Below are 18,701 nucleotides of genomic sequence, written 5' to 3'. Positions count from 1 at the left end.
TCCTGATGTTACTGAACTGAAATTAAAATTGCAAGTTTTGGATAACAGGGATCTATTCCTTTAACTCTCATGTCCTCCCCCATCCTTAGTTCTGTAACTCTCTTTCCAATGCTCTTCTGAGCTAATTCTAATAGGGGATCTATCAAAATTCATTATAAAAATACATAAGTCCAGGCATGCTGTGCAGTCAGCCATTATGGTGTTCATGCTGTTTGGTGAATTAAAATGCCAAAAAGTTGAGCTAAAATACCATTCTGACAGTGTCCCCAACCTCAGGCCGTTTCAGCAGCTCTCCTGGGAGCCTCTGGGTTGGGGAAGAAGGGCATCCATCTCTCCTGGAGATGCCTGTCAAGCCCCGCTTATGTACACGAGCATTTACAAGCAGACAAGATTATTTCGGGATCTTTCTCTGTTGATACTGGGGCGTTGACATAAATGTGGGACACTTTCAGAACATGAACTGGGTGGAAGTAATGAGTGCTTGTAATAAATTCTCACTACAGAGTCTGCAAGAGCATTTTCTTTTCATCATCTCATTAACGACTTAGGGCCATTAACAGCTTAAAGTGCTGAGTAAGGATTTACATTTAATTTAAGTCTTCTGTTCTTAGCTGACAAAATGTATCTTGCACACTTGATGGATGTAATTAGTGTGATGAGGCTTTAAAAGAAATTGGCTTGGTTAAATTTAGAATTTGCCATGTCAGTTTGTACATGAAGCCAAAGCATACGTATCAGTCGTTCTGCAGCTTTGGAAAAATGCACTTTATTAATATTACTGATATATAGATGTTTTTAATTTACGATACTGATAACATTCCAAATCCAACATGCTTTCAGATTTAACAGTGCAGTCCATTATGTTATTATTTCAAATTCTTTTATACTGCTCTTGCACATCAGGACTCAGCCATTATGTGCTACGGCTACAGACCAGCTCTCCTTTGCATGACAAGGAATTGTGCATAACTACCTAAGCTGGAAGCAGACCTCCATGGAAACAGCTGGACTTCAGTGCATGCAAACTGAGGGCAGCTGCCCCGCACACACTGCCCCTTTTCCCTGCAGTGCTGCTGCTGTCTGCTCAGCCTGACTCAGTGCTCAGCGTTCTCCTGTGCAATGTTTTCCCTCGTATTTTCTGCGATTGTTACTTGCTCACTAGAAAAACGAAGCACTTGTTAGTGCTGCCAGCATCAGCAGGGATGGGCAGCACATTGTCTCCAGTATTGTGTACTTGTAGTAAGTCTGGTCTTCAGTGAAGGACAAGTTTCTGTCTGGTAACTGGAGCTTCTGAACTCACGTAATAATATTGCTGGGTTTTGCTGCAGGCCTGCATTTTGTATCAGTAATGTGACCTGGGAGCTGTTGTTGAAGATAGATTAGAGTAGGGACAAGTGTACATTTAGCCCCCAAAGAATAGAGCCTGTCTGTGCCAGGTACAAGTAGATTTAGGAGGAGATCCCAGAGGCAGCTTTCCGTCCCTGTCTAGAGGGCTCCTGTGTTGGAAGGGGAACAGTGCGGGTGTCACACTGTGAGGCACAGCTGTGAGAGCACATGGGGTGAACTTCCAAAGTGGAAATTGCTGGGATGTGCACTGTGGATGTGTCTGGGCAGCTCAGGGTGTTTCAGGAGGAGCTGGGTGCTCTGGAGCAGGGTAGGATGAAGCTGCACTGCTCTGAGGATATGACTCATATCACAGATGGCTCTGCAAGGCTAATGCTGCCATCTGAAAGTGTCAGATTCCAAGGAATAGTGCACTGCTAACAAAACTGATGTGCTGGAATGGTTATTTGATGTTACTCTTTTTTTTTCCTTGAAGAGGAAAAGATGATCCTTTTCTCATACTTCGACTAAGTGTTTTTATATAAGATTATTATGATTGTTAGCAAGGAATGTGGGGAATAAACTCTCCTGGCTAAAAAGACCCAGACTTGAGAATCTGTAGCTGTTTTTTAAGGTGAACCGTAGCTGATTATTTGCTAAGGTGAGTTCACTGTAACTGTGTACCAGGGATTGGTGCCAGTCCTCTCTGCAGTGGGTCAGAAGGCAGCTCCCCAGGTAACACCCTTTTCCAACATGCAGCCCTCCCACTGCTACTGAGGTGTGTCTGCCCCATCTGCTCCCCACTGCACAACTGCTCCCTTCCCCTTGCAAGAGAATTTCCCAAAATCTCAGGGGAAGTCATTTTTTAGAGTAGCTTCATGGGGCTGGCCAGAGCACTTTGTAGATCCTTGGGTCTTGTTCAAATGTTCAGCTCTGGGGAGAAATGGGGAGGAAGTAATGTTTTGTACCAAAGCTTAAGTGCTTGACTGGTGCAACAAATGGGTGAGATTTGGGTGTTTGAATCCCCATTTGCAGGTTTGAAAATCTTTGCTACAACCTTTGCTTTGTTTTAAAATAAACAGGATAATCTATAGGAAACTGAAAAAAGAGTTACAGCACACTAATTAAGATGAGGTCTGAAGTGTTTTTCTGTTTGACTCCAGTCTGCTTTTTGTAAACTGTGTTCCCTTTGTCTAGTTTTATCACCTGCAGCTTTTTCAGAACTCAGCACAGGCCAAATAGATGCTTCTGCAATGTTAAACAAAGCACTTTAACAAAGAAAAGCAAACAAGAGACAGCGTGTATGCTCGAATGTCCACCATGAGGTCTGTATTTTTGGAACAAGGAATCCACTTCTGATTCAGCGTTGCTGTGTTGTCAGTGGATTTGTATTGCTAATGTATTACTGCTGCTGATGATCTGCACTCGAGTGTTCAGTCCTCACAGCTCCTTCATCTACAGCTGTTTGTAACCCCGAGGGCAGCAAAGGGAACTGCTGCCAAGGCACCTGGGATGCCCAGCCTTCGTTTGAGATCCTGGCTTGTACCTTGGCACGTTTGGTGCACCTTTTCTCCCCTGACTTGAGCTGAACCAGGAAGGGGATGGCAACATCGTTACATTAGTTTGGAGTCTATTTGTGAGTTTTGCAGCCTTTACAGAACTAGAAAATGTAAATGCCCAAAAATCACAACCAGGAATTCCGCAATGCAAACTACTGTGGACACCACGTAAAGAACCGGCATTCAAACATCCACCAAGCTGCTCCTGACCAGGAAGGGCACATGTAAGACCCAACAGCACAACCTAGGATTTGCCATGAAGCACAAAATAAATGCCAGGAGGATGTGCTCAGCTAGAATGATGTACATGGTACCTGTTAGCAGTATCTTACAATTTGTGCAGCTGTTGGAAATAATCATGTAAGAAACAACCAAATTAAGATGGAACATGTTTAGAATTTTTCCAATACCAGCTCAGTCCCACAGCTTTGGAGAGAATGTCTGACATTATAGGAAGGTATTTTTCTTCCTTTCATTTAGTAAGGTATGAAAGAAAAGGGAAGTTATTTTATTTCTAAAGATGACCAGAACCTTAAAAAAAAAAAGTTTAAAATACTTCCAAGAGATGCAGAAATGTTTATTTGACATTCCATTTTTTATCTGTCTGTCTATCTATCTATCTATCTATCTATCTATCTATCTATCTATCTATATCTATCTATCTATCTATCTATCTATCTATCTATCTATCTATCTAATCTATCATCTATCATTTTGTATCTTTGCAATCCAGCTTTCTAAGTTTTAGTAAAGCTGCGTGACCCTTCCTGACTTTCTACTGGTGCTGTAAGCCACATGCAGTCCTTTCCCTGAGTTTGGTTCATTTTTCAGTCTCTCAGTATAATTATGGATATGAACATGCAGTGCTTTCTCAGTTAGGACACCACACTATGGGATGGAGTGCCAGTATAACCCTTGGCAAGTATTGGAGATACTGCTGGATTTCAGGTGAGAATAACTAATAAAGGTCAAGTTCATGGTGGCAGCTTCTGCAGGCTGCTGCCACTTTCACTGCAGTCAGGTTTGCTTTCTGTTGGCATTAGGGAACTCGGGTCCTGAGGGACTCGCCTAGCTAGTTGGTGGGTTTGTTAGTTTGGGGAGGAAAAGGATTTGCACACAGAACTGAGCGGGTGATTTCCTCTCACTGGTGTAGTGAAACAGTAAACCTCGTAATGCATTTCTGTCCTGGTTTGGTGGGTAACCAGGTGAGTAATTAAGATATTTTGTTTGTAACGCGTCCTTGCAATGTATTAGTAGACTTTGGCTGTCACCAAACGCTGGGAAAATCAGCAAGGGTGAAGTGCAATTATGAAGTCATACATGGTCTCAGTGCTCATGCTGAAAACACAGAAATTTGGCCTTCAGGCAGGAGTGTAAACTGTGACACACGGGCAGTGTGTTGGTCATGAACACAGGAAGGGAATGGCTTTAGTGGTGAAGATGACATGTGAGGGATTTTTGGAGGACTTTTTTTCAAGATTATACCTCCAGTCATTCAGTTGCTTTTTGGCAAACAAAAGAGTTTGTGGGAAACAGTAACAAACAGCAAGTAAAGAATGAAATATTTTGTTTTGTTAAAAGAGTTTGGTTGATTTCAGTGATCAAGAACCTTAAACTTGTGATTTTTCACATGAATATCTAATATTTCCTGTAATAACATCAGTAGGTCATTAAGCTCTTTAGGAAGAAATAATGAACAGGAATTAACTAGCCTTTTGTCCCTTCTGAGTAAGTAATGCTTATTCTAACATTAGAATGCCAGTGCTGTGATCATTATAGTATAACAGCAGGGAGATGTGATTTCTGTGATGGATTGGTTGAATGAAGAGATACTGCCTACTTGCAAATCTTTTTTCACTCTTGCTTTTCTGATGTTTGTGCTGGTTCCAAATGAGATTTGCAGGTTCTCTGGCAGGTAAAAGGTTGGCCATCAGCTGACAGCTGGTGTCCCAGAGGGTCTTGGCTAAAAACCTTTCTATTACGTTATGTAATTGTGATGTGATGTGATGTGTTCATAGCTGTTGAGCTCAGTCACATTTTCCTGCTTGTGGGCCCTACTGTGTTCTGTTGGTGGTGATGCCAGGGAAGACTTTGGCTGGAACCCTGGGAATCACACCACAATCACATTCTGTCCCACCGTGGTGACACCCACTCTCAAAAGCCTGGCTAGGAATGAAAAGCAAAGCACCTCAGCATGGACTGACAGGTGACCTCCCAATGTACCTGAAGACATCAAAAGTCAGAATTACAACTGTATTTCCTCCAGTGTGGAGTGAAATGAGTTCCTGTGCACCTTCTTAGGGCAGTGCCTGAGTCTGATCACCAGAGCTGTAATCCTGACTTCATTGTCTTCTCTCCTTCCCTGTGGCTTAGGATCATACCAGAAACATTGGCACAGTTACTGAGACTAAGGGAGTTAGAGCAAAACCTTCCAGAGGCTTTGCCCAAGCAAATATGCTGCATATTCGCGTCATGTTTGCCATTGTATGACTTTGCTACTGTTTGTGAATTTGACCTTGCATCCTTCACTTCTTGTCTCTTTGGACATTGTGTGTTTTTGAGAGGAAGTTCTTACTTTTACTTCTTCCCAGGTGTTGAGTTGCCCTCCCTTTAATGTCTAATATCTTTTTCTCATTATTATAAAAATAAACTTTAAAAAGATTTTTTTTTTAGTCTTCTGTTGTTAGGAAGTTGAATGAGTTGTTTGCGGCCTGAGTTTATTTTCTAGTCTTGTTGAGTAGTGTTTTATAAATAATAAGTTCTAAACCAGTGGCCACAAACTTATAAGAGCTCCTACCCTTGCTTTCTTGTGTAGTCCTTGCCTTTTTGCTGGCAGTAATGACTTACACACTGGATGGACCACTTCCTGCCAGCTTTCATCTACCCTTACTTTCTCCATGTATTCACTACATGCACGTTATGGCTCCTGTTGCTTCTCCCGGGGGATACAGAAGGATGCAAAGGGAAAAGGCAAACACATCTCTGTGTGATTTATGCAGGAGATACCTGTGATTAAGCTCCCTACCCACTGGATGTCACTATTGTTCCACAAAAATTCATCCATGGACTATTTATCTAGCATTGAGGGCTGACAGCAAAGACCATTTGCTTGCAGCAAACTGAAAATTTCTATTTGTATTTGCAGGAATAATGTACAGTCATGTTCATTTTGCAACTGAATTTTGTATCAAGGTTCACCATTTCATAGTCATAAAAAAAGCGAGCATTGCCGAAGCTTCAGCAGTGATGACTCTGGAAGTGCAGATAGTGAGTCATGAAAAGCAGCCAGCAGAGAGGCTTGCAGTCATTATACTCAAGCCACTTGTTCTCATTATTATTCTCTTACTCTGCAGTTGCTGGAGGTGATCTCAACACAGTGAATGAACATTACCAGTCTCCTCAAATTTGCTTAGTACATTAGTTATTTCCTTTTCCCAGAGATGTGCATTCTGTGTGATGTATTACTCTGAAATAGCCCTTGAATATTCTAAGAGCTGGGTCACTGAGAGCCCAAGCAATCCACTGGCCAGGAGGATGTCTTGGTGCGAGGGGACTGGATTACGCTCCCAGTGCTCAGCTGCTGTGTGATCCAGAAAATTACCTCACATCCCTCACGACTGTCTGCCATCATCTCTCCGTGTCTCACAGAGAAAGTCCTGACTGCCCTTAGAACTGTTGGGGTGCTACAATAAAATGAAGCAGTCTGGTGATTCCATCTGACATTAGTCTCAATGTTGTCTAAGTGCAAACCCAATGAAAATGGCAATGGGCATGGAAGAATCCTGCACTTTGTCTGCAGCTTGAAAAGCCCTGGTCTTCAGTGGTAGCCCCACACGTCTCAGGAAAAGGAGGAGTAGATTACTAAAAATCCCAAAAATGGTCAGAGAACAAAAACAAACAAACAAAACCCAAACCAAAACCTCAAACAAACAAAAAACACCCCCAAAAACATCTTCAAAACCCATTCCTGCTCTCCTAAAATTGGAAAACGTAGGTGGTGTCAGCTCCATTAAGGAGGAGCCAGGTCACTGGAGGCACTCGGTCACATCTCCTTCCTCAGCTTGGTGCCTCAAATGCTTGTGTGAAGGCTCACGGGTCTGTGAGAGGCATCATAGCTGCTGTGGCTCTTACTCTGACACCCTCTGAGGATTGCTTGGCATCACCCCAGTGAGGTTTTAACAGTTTTGTGAGAGACTGGCACCAAATGATCCAAAAACCAAGACAAAGTGGGATCAAGATTTTAGATACTGGAGGGAAGCAAAGGAGAATTTCTTTGCTGGAACCTTTGAGGCTTCAGCACTCCATTTTTATTCAGGGCAGGGGCAGCCTTTCATGGGGGCTAAAAGTTGCTCAGCTAAGGCCAAGCCATTCCCACAAGATTATTAGAATTTGTGGCTCTGGTGGCCTTGCCACCCAAAACAAGTCACTTCTGGACTTGTTCCATTTGACAGTGGTGAGGCTCAGTTCATGTGGGTTTTGCCCACATGCAAACATGGAGTTCCTAATGCGTTTTAAGGTGCTGTGGAGCTGGCTTAAAATGTTTTCTAAGCCACAGGCACCCGAGTGGAATTTAAAACCTTGGCTCAGAGGTCTTGGGCTGTGCAAGAAGGTTCAGAGGGTTCCACGGGGCGTGTTTTTTGTGTAGTCAGACAGTGGCTGCATTATCAATGGCAATGGCAGCAATTACACATTGATCCCTATGTGTTTGGAAATACCTGCAGCTGGAGTCTTCCAGCAAGCAATGAATTCGTCGATCTGAGCATGTCTGTGCATGAATACACATGCTGGATTTTTGCTATGGTTTTGTTATTAATGGCAGACTGTCCTTATTTTCTTTTTCCTGCCCATAAGTGAGTATTTTTCAAAGGGAGCTAGTGATGATTTTACAGGTATCACTTTCTGAAGGAGGTTTTGGATTGGTTCCTTCTGAGTAGTTATGTTTACAACAAGGCATTAAAGAAACACAAAAGAAATCAAATAAAGTCCAGCTCAATTATAGACAACTCTCACAATCACAGTCCACTAAGAAATTTTAGAAGATGTATTGAATATTTTTGAATAACAAAAAATTCTAAAGTAATAGTATGAAATTATTTTCTGATTGCAGTTAGCACTCCTAAAACTAAATATAAAAATTTAATTTTAATTTTATATGTATTGATACTTGTACACAAACACACACGTGTGTGTATGTCTGTATGTATATCTATATGAACATCCATATGTTTTGGGGCAAATCCCTCGTGTTTTGGCTGTGCCTAATGCTAGTCACCACTGCAGAGATGAAAGCCTCTGAAATACATGAAGTTTATAGCAAACTCTAATGCCTCAGTACAGAGATAACCAAGATGTGCTGGTAGGAAACTGAATCCTGTAGTAACTAAGATAATTAAATCTGTATTGACTTTTTAAGAGCAACTTCCAAGGTACAACTCAGGTGAGTGTCTCGAGCACTTGCCCTGTTAATGGTGTGGGGTCCCTGCACTCAGGGAAATGGATTCTCTCTTGCAGGGCTCAGCACAGTCTCAAGCTTCCACCCTCAGCAATTGCCTTACTACACTGCTTGAAAAGAAGAATGGTTTCATTCCATAAAAAACCCCCAAAACCAAAAAAAACCAGCCCAACCCCCTTCAAGTGTATTAGTTCTTTTAAGAGCTGTTTCTAGCATTGTTTTCATTGTATGGAGCATGTTTCAAGGTGATTGGCTGTGACTGGGTTTTTCCAGTAACAATTCAGGAGAACCTTCTGTTAAGGTTTTGCTTTTTCTACTCCGCTGCAGTGCAACTGCCTTATAGAAATATTCCCTCCCAAGTGACTGAAGATGTGCAGTTTACAAAGCCAAATCAAGTTGCAAAATAGAGATAATTAAATTAGTGACTTCTATAAAGGTGCTGCTGTATTATTTCATACCCTCCCTTCCCAATAATCAAAATAAGAGTTTGATTTATTTGCAAATATGGGGGGGGGGTTATTATATTCTTCTGCAGGCAACAGAATACATGATTTTGGGAGAAAGATGGCAGGGAATAGCTGGGTTACAAATCTGTATTCTGCCCAGAACCACTGGTGTATGACTAGACATTAAAACTGAGTACCTGTGAATTCTGTAGTGTTATTAGGGTTTTGGTAAGAGAGGAAAATGATTTGTCACTGATTTATGTAAAAGGATTTTGGGTGTGCTCCTCTCACATCAGTTTTCTCTGAAAGCTCTTTGCAGCTGTAGTATGTCTAAAATGCACAGTGTTTGGCATTTTAAGTGATGAAGCTTAATTTAGTTATTAGAGGGACACTGTGCAAAACATAACACACAGCCTTAGCAAGCCTAGCCCTGCAAATAAACAGAAACAGAAGAAAATGACGGATTTAATGGTTTCCTCAGCTACATTAATGCCTTTGACAGTCTTGAAAAGAGAATTCCTAATGAGAGCTGAAACAAATGTGTGCAGGAAGTGGTCTTGCTTTTGCTGCTGCACATTTGAGTTCCTCTAATTGCATCAATAAGGAATTTCTGCTCCTCAACTAATGAATGCCTTTTGACTGCTTTCTGAAAGGCAACTGGATGTAGGGATAAACACTGGCACCTTTTGTATGAAGTCACATAAACAGGTTTCAATTGCTAGCTATCAGCCCCAGAAACAGTGTCACAATGCAGTACAGTAAATCCCACTGTCCCTTTTTATTTTTAATTTTTTTTATTAAGCCTAGGTTACCCTCTGCTTTGCCTCTGGTGTGACACCTCATGTCCTAAGCACGCTTTTTAGTCTCTCTTGTGCTGGGCAGCAATCAGGCATTTTTTTCAGAGCTGTGCCTGCACCATCTCTCTCCTCAGACAACTCAGAATTCGTATGATGCTACAGTACCTGGGTCTTTACTTCATTCTGGGCTCAGAAAGTGAGTTTTAGAGCAAGCACTGGGGCTGGGGAGGCAGGGAGGGACACCCTGAGTCTGATTTTTTTTTTTTTTTTCATTGTTGTCATTTTTCTCCCTAAACAGAGGCACAGTTGGTGCAGGTGCAGTGGATTACTTATGAAAGAAGTTTTCTATTTAAAAACAAGAGAGACTTTAATGAAATCAGTAGAGGGTTTGTACAATAGGTATTGTATTAAACCAGAGCTCAGGCTTCACATTGATTGCGGTATTTAAATTTCAATGAGTTGATTATGTATGAGAGTAAAATGACCAGTATTATGAATGTACAAAAAAGGGACATGGAAGAGCTGTGCCAGAAAAGTGAGAAAAACGTTCCCTTTATAGTCCCTAGAGTTCAATAAAGCACCACTATTTCCCAGCTTTTAAAAGCTCTTTTATCACAATGGTTCATACCTCGCATTCCCTGGAGCCTGATTTGTTATACGTGCAGGGTCCTGTTCCATTCAGCAGCATCTCGCTGGTCTCGGTGTTGGTGGGTTTGTAATCTACATAAAATTCCTGTGTGCTTGGAGTCATTTGCTTCAGCGACTGTCTTTTCTTTTTCCTGTGCCTTCGCATGAGCGAGCGCTGCTGCAGCTGCTTCATGCTGGCAGGGTAACGCTTCCATGACACATAGATCACCAGCAGGATCACCAGCACCGACAGGAACAGAGCCACGCTGCCTGCTATGATTTTATGGAAGGAGATGTGTTCTGTGTCGTGCTCGGGCTCGGAGCTCGGCTCGGTGGCTCCCATGGTCGGGGGCAGAGGGGGCTTGCTGTCGTGTTTAGGCCTGGTGAGTTTTGGTTTAAACGTTGGCTTTGGGAGAGCTCGTGCTAGTTCAAACCTCTCCGTGGTACTCTTGCCACAGATGCTGTAGTTTTTCACTGCGTCGATAACGTTCACCCCTTGCAGCTCTTTGGGGCTGGCACAGATAATTGTATTTTCCCTCAGCCCTTTGAAACTTTTAAGCCAGTTTACCAGAGAGCAAATGTTTCTGCTGCATTCCCATATATTCCCGGCAAGGCTGATGTCATTGAGAGATATCCAAGAATCCAAAATCTCTTGACCAATAAATGTGAGCTTGTTTGAATCCAGGTTGAGGCGCTGTAAATTGGGCACACACTGAAAAACACTAGGTCCACTGAAAGCTTCTATTTCATTGCCAGATAAATCAAGTCTTTGTAATGAGCTCCAGGTCCAGGACATAGTTTGTCCTATCACACTGATTTTATTCCACTGTAAATAAAGGTTTTGAAGGCTGACTAGCCTTGGAAAAAGTGCCAGGTTGAGCTTAGAAAATTGATTGTGCTCCAGATGAAGCTCTTTCAGTCTGATCATACCTGCAAAGACATTCCTTGCTAAACTTCGGATGCGATTATAACCCAGGTCCAACAGTTCAAGGTTCCTACAGTCTTGAAATATTCGAACAGGGATGGTTCTTAGGGAATTGGAGCGCAAATGTAAACTCAGCAGCTTCCTTAAGCCCCTGAACTGCTCAGATCCCAGAGACTGCAGCTGATTGTAAGACAGATCCAAATTCCGGAGATTTGTCACAGGTCTGAAGGTATTATTAAGAAAATAGGAGATTCTGTTGGAACTCAAGATCAACTCTTTTAGTCTGCGTATTCCACTGAAAGCATTTTCGTCAATATTGCTGATGTGGTTATGGTCTAAATAGAGCCAGGTGAGTTGATTAAGACCTTTAAATTGATTGTATTTTAGTTTTTGGAGGCTGTTATATCGAAGGGACAAACCTAAACAACCAGCAGATATACTTGAGGGAATCTCCTGCAATTTCTGAGATTCACAATATACCATTTTGCCTTCACACCTACAGCCCTTAGGGCATCCTCGTTCAGCAGAAGCAAGCATTGTCAGTAATACAGTAGGGGCTATTACCAGAGCTACAGCTGATCCGCTCAGTAGCCTAATTACATTGAAACCTGGAAATAAAAACAACTTAGAAAAGTTATCCCCCCACACATCAGTCATTTCTTTCAATCATGCTAAAATCTTTTTACTTAACAATCATTTACAAAGCCCTAGCTCGACTCGACTACTTTTCACAGTGGTTTTTTTTTGTTTGATTTTGTTTTTTTAACTCAGCTTTTTTAATTTTTTTTTTTTTTCTTTTAAGAATACCTTGATATAAGTACTGAAAAACAGTTGGGTAAAAGGTGCAATCCCTGAGCCATTTAAGGGTAAGGATAAATCACATCAAGGTAAGTCTATGGAGTAATTAAAGCACAGGCTATGCATTAACTATGAACTATAAATTAAAAAGATAACATGAAAAACATACCCATCCTTTGTGTTGTTCAAAGGTCGTCCTTAGGTCTTTTGTTTTTTGCTTAGTGTGCCACAAGCATGGCAGCCCCTGTCAGCTGCACTGTAGTGAGTCAGGGCTCGCTGACACCCAGGAAGAAAAATTGGACCCCTTGGGAGACGGACGGATTTTGGAACATTATTCTTTGCCAGCCGCGCAGAACACTCCAAGAACAAATCAATCCCAACACAGCATTCGCAGCGAAACGTCAAATCCTTCCTAGGTGATGGGATCTTCATGCATACTACGCTTTTGCATCTTTCGAGTTAGGAACCTGGCTTTTAAGCCGTGGCTTTGCAGGCGGGCATGTCGGCGGGCGCGGCCCGCGGCTCAGCCCCGGGAGCTGCGGCCCCGCTGCCCGCGGCTCGCCGCCGGCCGGGCGCGGCAGGTGCGGCCAGCCCGGCCCGGGACGCGGCTCCGGCGCTGCCGCGCTCGCATGCCGACAGCTCCGGCCGGCTGTGGCGGGCTGGCGCCGGGCGCAGCCTTATGTAAAGCTGCCCCCAGCGGCAGCAGCACCGCGGGCATGTGCAGTGCCTGCCTTCCCTCGCAAATGAGCGAGCTCTCCGCGGAGAGCGGGCGCCGCTCGCCGCGCAGGGGCAGCTCCGTGCGCGCCGCCCGGGGGGACCGGGCTGCCCTGACCCTCTGCGTGATTGCGGGAGCTGCGCTGCGTCCCTGAGCTGAAGAGCTCAGCGGCTGCTGCGAGACTCTCGTCTCGAGGGCTGACGAGACGTTTATAGGACACAGATACAAATTTTTGGTCGGAAGGGTTTGTGTTTTTTTTCCTTTTTTTTTTTTTTTTTTTTTTTTTTTTTTTTTTTTCTTACTGCATTAGACGTGTTCGCATAACCTTTTTGCAATCACTCACTATTTTCCAGTGAAGTGTCAGCCCCCTCAGTGTGTCTCTTATCAGGTGCTTTAGCGAGGACACTGGTTTTTTACAACATGAAAAGTGGTTTTGGGGCTGGCATTTTGCCTTTTTGCTTTCTTCTTCTCTGTTAAAAGGCTCAGTGCCGAGAGGTTAGAAGAGAGTACTGTGCTCATTTATTTCCCAACTTGCTGTCACTTTGTTCCACAACGCTGACACTTCGACCACAGGCTTCCAGAGCCTTTACGACACGGCGACTAAGCAGCTTGGTGTAGTACCTTAATGAGGTGAATTGTTTTTACTGTCACTTAGGACATGGACAGGATTTTATGTGAAGGTACAGTAATGCTGAGCTTTTCATGTGTGTGATGCTCTACAGTCCTCATGCATCACCAAGAGAACCGCCTTGTCTTCCCTTAGTTTTCCCTTCCCTGCGTGCTGTAGGGAAAGAACACATCCTCTGATGTGGGCAGACAAAGGCTAAGGTGGTGTTACAGCAAACACACCACGCTGGCAGGCTTCCTTCACCGAGCAGTACGTGATCACAGACGACGGGCAAGGGGAAAATCCTGGCTCTTTGTCGTGCGAGAATGAGCAGGAAGCTGAAGAGGAGTGTACTGCTCCCTGGAAGAGGAGTGCAGAGTGCAGTCCTCAAATGCAGTCAGACAGTGCTGAGAACCACTTTGCCTTTCTGGGAGCAGATCCTTACCCTTGGAATGATGTGCTCCAGCTTTTCCCTAATTATTCACTTCTGTAAGAATAGAGTAACTTAAAATGAGGCGAAATCTAAAATTTTCCAGGCGTTAAAATGTCACCTTTGCCAGTACATAGGCTGTGAATGACCTCAGGTTTACAGTAATCCCGCTGGTATTAATGCACCAAACCAGAGTCCCCAGATGAGGAGCGCCGTCATTTCTGGCTAACAGCTACAAACATCTTTCATGTCAGAAATCTCTTCCTGCGTCATGGCACTTTCTGTGAGAGTTCTTCTCTTTGGGACAGATTGGTGGACGGGGAAGGGGTTAATTGCTCCATCAATCTCTGCCAGTGTCACCATCTCCCGCTCTCTGCTACAGCTTGTTTGGGGCTCTGCAGGGTCGAGGAGCCAGTGACAAACTGCAGAGTGCGCTGGGAGCTGAGCTGTTCTGCTGACAGCAGTGTCACATGCCAGCCGGGTGTCCTGGGGTAGGCTTTCCATCCCAGCCTTGGGGTGCCTCTGTTCTTGATGAGGCACGAAAAAGACAGTTCAGACCTCTGGTAAGTCGGTTTGTCTTTTGGAACTGCTGCTCTTCCTCTGTTGGCAATAGATATCTGTGAGAGGCGAACTCTTTATTGAAATGACTCTTTTAGGTTCCTAAACTTAAATGGCCTGAAATTATGTCTGACTCTTCACCTGGTTCAAACACAGCATGTAAAACTTCCAATAACATCGAGGTCCTTTTTCCTGAAGAATTGGTACAACTTAGTGTACAGCTGGCACACAGCCTTCTTCCCAAACTTTGCCTGTTCTCTGGCTTTTCCTTTTCTTGTTTCTCTCTCTCCTCCACCTTGGTTATGGAGTTAACAGGTAGCTTCTTGGCTACCATGAGTCAGCAGAGCTTCAGCAGCTTTCCTAGGGTTTTAATAACTGCCAATATACTGGACTAATAAGAGGGAACAGCCACTCTTTACCAAGAGTTATTTTCATTTTTCTGAAAGGGGTGAGACATCAAGACATGAACAGAGAGAGCATCAAATCTATGTTAATGGATTGCCAAATTGAATTTTCTTTACTGAGATCCTTTTTGAATTACACAAGCAGGAAAAGTGCCAGAGTCTGATAAACAGTTTTTAAAAATTACATTTCTGTATCTTTATGCAGCAAAATAAGTTCTTCTCCATTTGTGGAAATAAAGCTCCCAGTATGAAACAAATCCCAGTAGGAAACATTTCTGATAAAATTTCAGCCCGATCTGGCCATATAAACTATGACAAATAGAGAATGAAGTTAAAGCTGTGTTTTACATAAGAAGATATCTTTGCCTCGTATCAGCTACGCCTTGTCTATCAGTGCACCCCCACACTGGGAAACCATTCAGCTCATGGAACTGGGAAACGAGACTTTGAGGCCCAAGTGGTTGGCTTCTCTCATGGGTAAGCTGCGGATCGCTCCCATTGGAACTGATCCCACAACTCCTGGGTGCCCAAACCCCAGGAGTTTACTGATGTCTTGGTGTGAATTGAGCTCGTGCTGTGTGTGAGTTCCTGTCGTTCATTCTGCAGGACAGGTGCTGTAGGCACAGGGCATTGTAAGCTCACCTCTATATCACTGCCGGGCAGCCCTGCCTCCTGTCCTGTCCTGTCCTGTCCTGTCCTGGAACAGCAGCTCCCACTCAGGAGCAGGAGTGAGAAGGTGCAAGTGACAGAAGTCCTAGTGACTTCATGCTGGCTGAACATTAGTGGTCAGGAACAAAGTTACTCCATCTGCCTGAGAGAAAAGTATTTTAGCCAATTCTGAAAAGAAAAACCTCTGAAGAACATTTTATTTATTTGTGTAGTCTTGAACACAAAGTTCAAGTGTGTGTTTTGGAGTCTTAGCCTTAAACATAAACTGAGATACCACAGAACCTGAGATGCTTGTAAGTTTTGAGTTTTATGACTCCATGATCACCCTGTTTCTTTCCCTGGGCCTTTTCTGAGGGAAAAATGGCCTAGATTAGAAAATACAGTGGCCAATGTGTTACTAGTTATGCCTTAACATCCATTCAGATGAAAAGAGGTGTGTTGGGCAGAGCCTGTGATGAGCACGTATTTTTCTTCATCTACACAACAGTGAAATTCAAAGTTGTTTGGTAATTATGCACTATGCTAAGGTAGTTGTAGGTGTAGAAAAAGGATTAGAGGCTGCCTTGCCCCTAAGTCACTTGTACTAATTACCAAAGAGGACTATCCTAACCCTTAAATGGTTGCAGCTGAGATTAATAAAGATAAGTGTGATAAAACGGCTGGGTTGGTTGGTTAGTTAGAAGAGGGGTTTGAAGAAGGAGGCCACCTTGCCCCTAAGTCAGTTGTACTAATTACCAAAGAAGTGGACTATCCTAACCCTTAAATGGTTGCAGCTGAGATTAATAAAGATAAGTGTGATAAAAGGAGGTGGGTTGGTTGGTTGGTTAGTTAGTTAGAAGAGGGATTTGAAGAAGGAGATGCTGAAAGAGGACCTGGAATGGGGGAAACTTCTTCTGAGGAAGGTGCTAGTGAAGGAATGATCCAGAAGGACAGAGCAGAACAGGAGAGAGAATCACTGCTATGAGGTCAGTCTGGGTCTGCACTCGGAGTCTGGAAACTTATCCCTGCAGTCAGAGTTCAGCAGAAAATAACCAGCAGACAAAGGCTGCAAGGGAAAGCTCCAGCAGGAGCTTGCTGCAGCCAGAGTCAGTGAATAGTTGGAGTCAGGATAACTGAATTGTAGCAGGGAATAAAGCAGGACCCTTTTCATCCTCTGACAAACAAGAAACCTGTGTGTTGGCTCATTTCTACCCCTAACAAGAGGTCTGCTGCAACAGTAGGGACAGTCCTGGTCTTTCTCTTGGTGCAAGACTTTTAGTAGGTTTTCTGTCTGGATGTTGTTCTAGATTGGTTTCATTGCTGTCTGATTTTGCACTAATTTGCTTCAATTTAATTTCATATTTGGTTTTGGGTTTTCTTATGTAGTTAAATTATAGTGTGTTTTCTTTTTCTGTTCATTCTGGCTCAGTTCTCTGTACCTAGATGTGACTTCCCTATGGAAAGCTTAATATGAACTGCAGCCAAAATAGTAAATGATGAAACAAAAGGTGGCATTCACTGTGAGAGCCTGTTTCTCTACAGAGCTGGTTTGGAATTGAAGCTTTTCACAGAGGAAAGGGAAACCGGCAAATCTTGCACTTTTTAGGATTATGAGACCGTACCTGTAATAGCCAGTTACATCTGTTTACTAAGTACGTTTGAAAAGGGGGAATGACAGAATTATCAGGTGTCAGTAGGACAGCGGTGAGGGGACAGGGAAGGGATGTAAACTTCCCAGAGTGTAAGAAATCAGGTGCTAGTGGGATCCATGCAAATCAATCAAAAACCTTCCCCTGTTCTGTCACATGCTCAGCTTACCCTTTCTCAGGATATTCCATGCTTACTCTTTAAAATCCATTTAATGGTAATGTTACAGAGAAGAAAAAAAGGAAAAAAAAATTTCCGTTGCTCCTGTGAGAAGGATGTTCAGGAATGCAGTCTGAGCTTTTCTAGACACAGGGAAGTATGTTCATAGTGCTCAAACTTTGGAATTCAGACTAGACCAGAACACAGCATTTTTCTGCTCACAGACAGAGCTCTTGGGTCTGAGAGTGCCTTTATGTGTGAATCACACATCCCTTTGGGGACCTGTAGTTAGGAAGTGCCACGCTGTGTTCTTTTTGGGTTTATGAAGTGACACCGTGTGTCGTTCCCTTGACTTTATTCCCCTATAAAGAGGCCAGGAGTCGGCTGGGTTAGCAGTAGTAGCTTGCTCTGAACGGTACTGTAGTGTGCTATCACTGTATCATTAAGAGAGATAAGTCTAATAAAATGTGTCTGCAGTTTTTGAGCCGGTGATTAAATGAACCTGCTGTTCCATGAGGATCAGATTAGAGCTGGGGGCGTATAACTCCCAGTGTAAATATCAGAGCGTGGGACGGCGGAGGGAAACTCAGGATGCAGCGATTGCTGAAGGCAGACATGAGGAGAGGCGAGTGTGAGAAAGCCAGGTGCAAGGAACATGCAGGCGAGGGAAATCGAGGCAACAGAAAATGCTCTGAAGAAATAGGGGAAAAGGATTGAGACTAGAGAGGATCTTATCCCAGGAGTTGATCTGTACTGCCCTAAAGGACCGTGGTGGTTAATGGTAGGTGAGGGAGATGGATAAGTTAAAATGCTCTCTTGCTCTTCTGTTAGGAGCTGTTATTTTGCGAGGCCTCCCCTGGCCCCTGTGGGGATGAAGGGATCCCGTGTTACACACACCCAGAAGGTGAAGGAGCGTAGGAACCACGCTGCGCTCTGGGAGTCAGTGTGCCCTGTACTGGGGGATGGCTTGCAGAGGACACCAGGGACACATCTGTCAGCGTGTGTGCCCAGCAGGGCTCCGCAGGGCCTTGGCACAGGGCCACTCCGGCTATTGCTTCCCTCACGCGCAGTTACACACTTGGACAAGGAAGCTTTTCCAGCTGGCTGCTTCTGGTGAAGTCAGTGTTGTGGACAGGTCACAGGGGCCTCTGCACTGCCCTGGGGGAGGTGAGGCTGCGCCCAAATCTTTGTTCATGGTATCCTCTGCCCGGATTTTTCCAGACCCTATCCTAAGTCCTTTGGCCTTAATGAGGCATTGGACACTTAGCTGCTCCCCAATTAGCTTTTTGTCCTATGATTTTGAAGGTGTTTGAGGGTGAAAGGAATGAGAGACTTGTCTTTACAAACTGTAGGTTTGCCAGTAGATAAAACTAACACTGAGAGGTGAAAGAAACAATGGGAAGAACCAGAAATTCTGTAGGAATTCCACTGATTGACACAAGGAAGAGAAAAAGGGGGGGTTTATACGTTTAGAAGAGGTTCTTAGGTATTAGACATTTTGGGAGGTCTGTACCTCCCAAGTACCTCAGACAGTGGGGAAGAGAGGGGGACAGGTGGCCAGGAAATTAGGATGAAAAGGAGGCTGCATCCTCCAAACTTTTGAGAC

The 18,701-nt window shown here is 43.8% G+C and overlaps 2 protein-coding genes across 6 annotated transcripts in view; one reads left to right on the top strand and one right to left on the bottom strand.

The window, feature by feature from the left end:
* The window catches only part of LRRTM3 (leucine rich repeat transmembrane neuronal 3), a 77,372-nt gene extending 64,809 nt beyond the window's left edge, over window positions 1–12,563 (bottom strand). For 2 of the 3 annotated variants that reach the window (XM_066191823.1, XM_066191825.1), the window contains exon 1: window positions 10,206–12,087. In XM_066191823.1, the coding sequence (XP_066047920.1) occupies window positions 10,206–11,786 (1,581 nt within the window). In that variant the 5' untranslated portion in view covers window positions 11,787–12,087. The other variant, XM_066191824.1, reaches the window with a different exon arrangement.
* Window positions 1–18,701, top strand: part of CTNNA3 (catenin alpha 3) — a 407,433-nt gene that overhangs the window by 170,424 nt on the left and 218,308 nt on the right. The window contains exon 1 of one of the 3 annotated variants that reach the window (XM_066191822.1): window positions 15,956–16,275. The exons of the other annotated variants lie outside the window; for them this stretch is intronic. The gene's annotated coding sequence lies outside the window, so the exon portion shown is untranslated. Of the gene's footprint in view, window positions 1–15,955; window positions 16,276–18,701 lie in introns of those variants that run through there. 3 annotated transcript variants of the gene reach the window in all.

Source organism: Chamaea fasciata, unplaced genomic scaffold, assembly GCF_029207755.1.
Source record: "Chamaea fasciata isolate MVZ Bird 193981 ecotype frontalis unplaced genomic scaffold, bChaFas1.0.hap1 SCAF_9, whole genome shotgun sequence".
In the NCBI taxonomy this organism is placed as follows: domain Eukaryota; kingdom Metazoa; phylum Chordata; class Aves; order Passeriformes; family Sylviidae; genus Chamaea; species Chamaea fasciata.
This window is presented reverse-complemented; position numbering and strand designations above follow the sequence as displayed.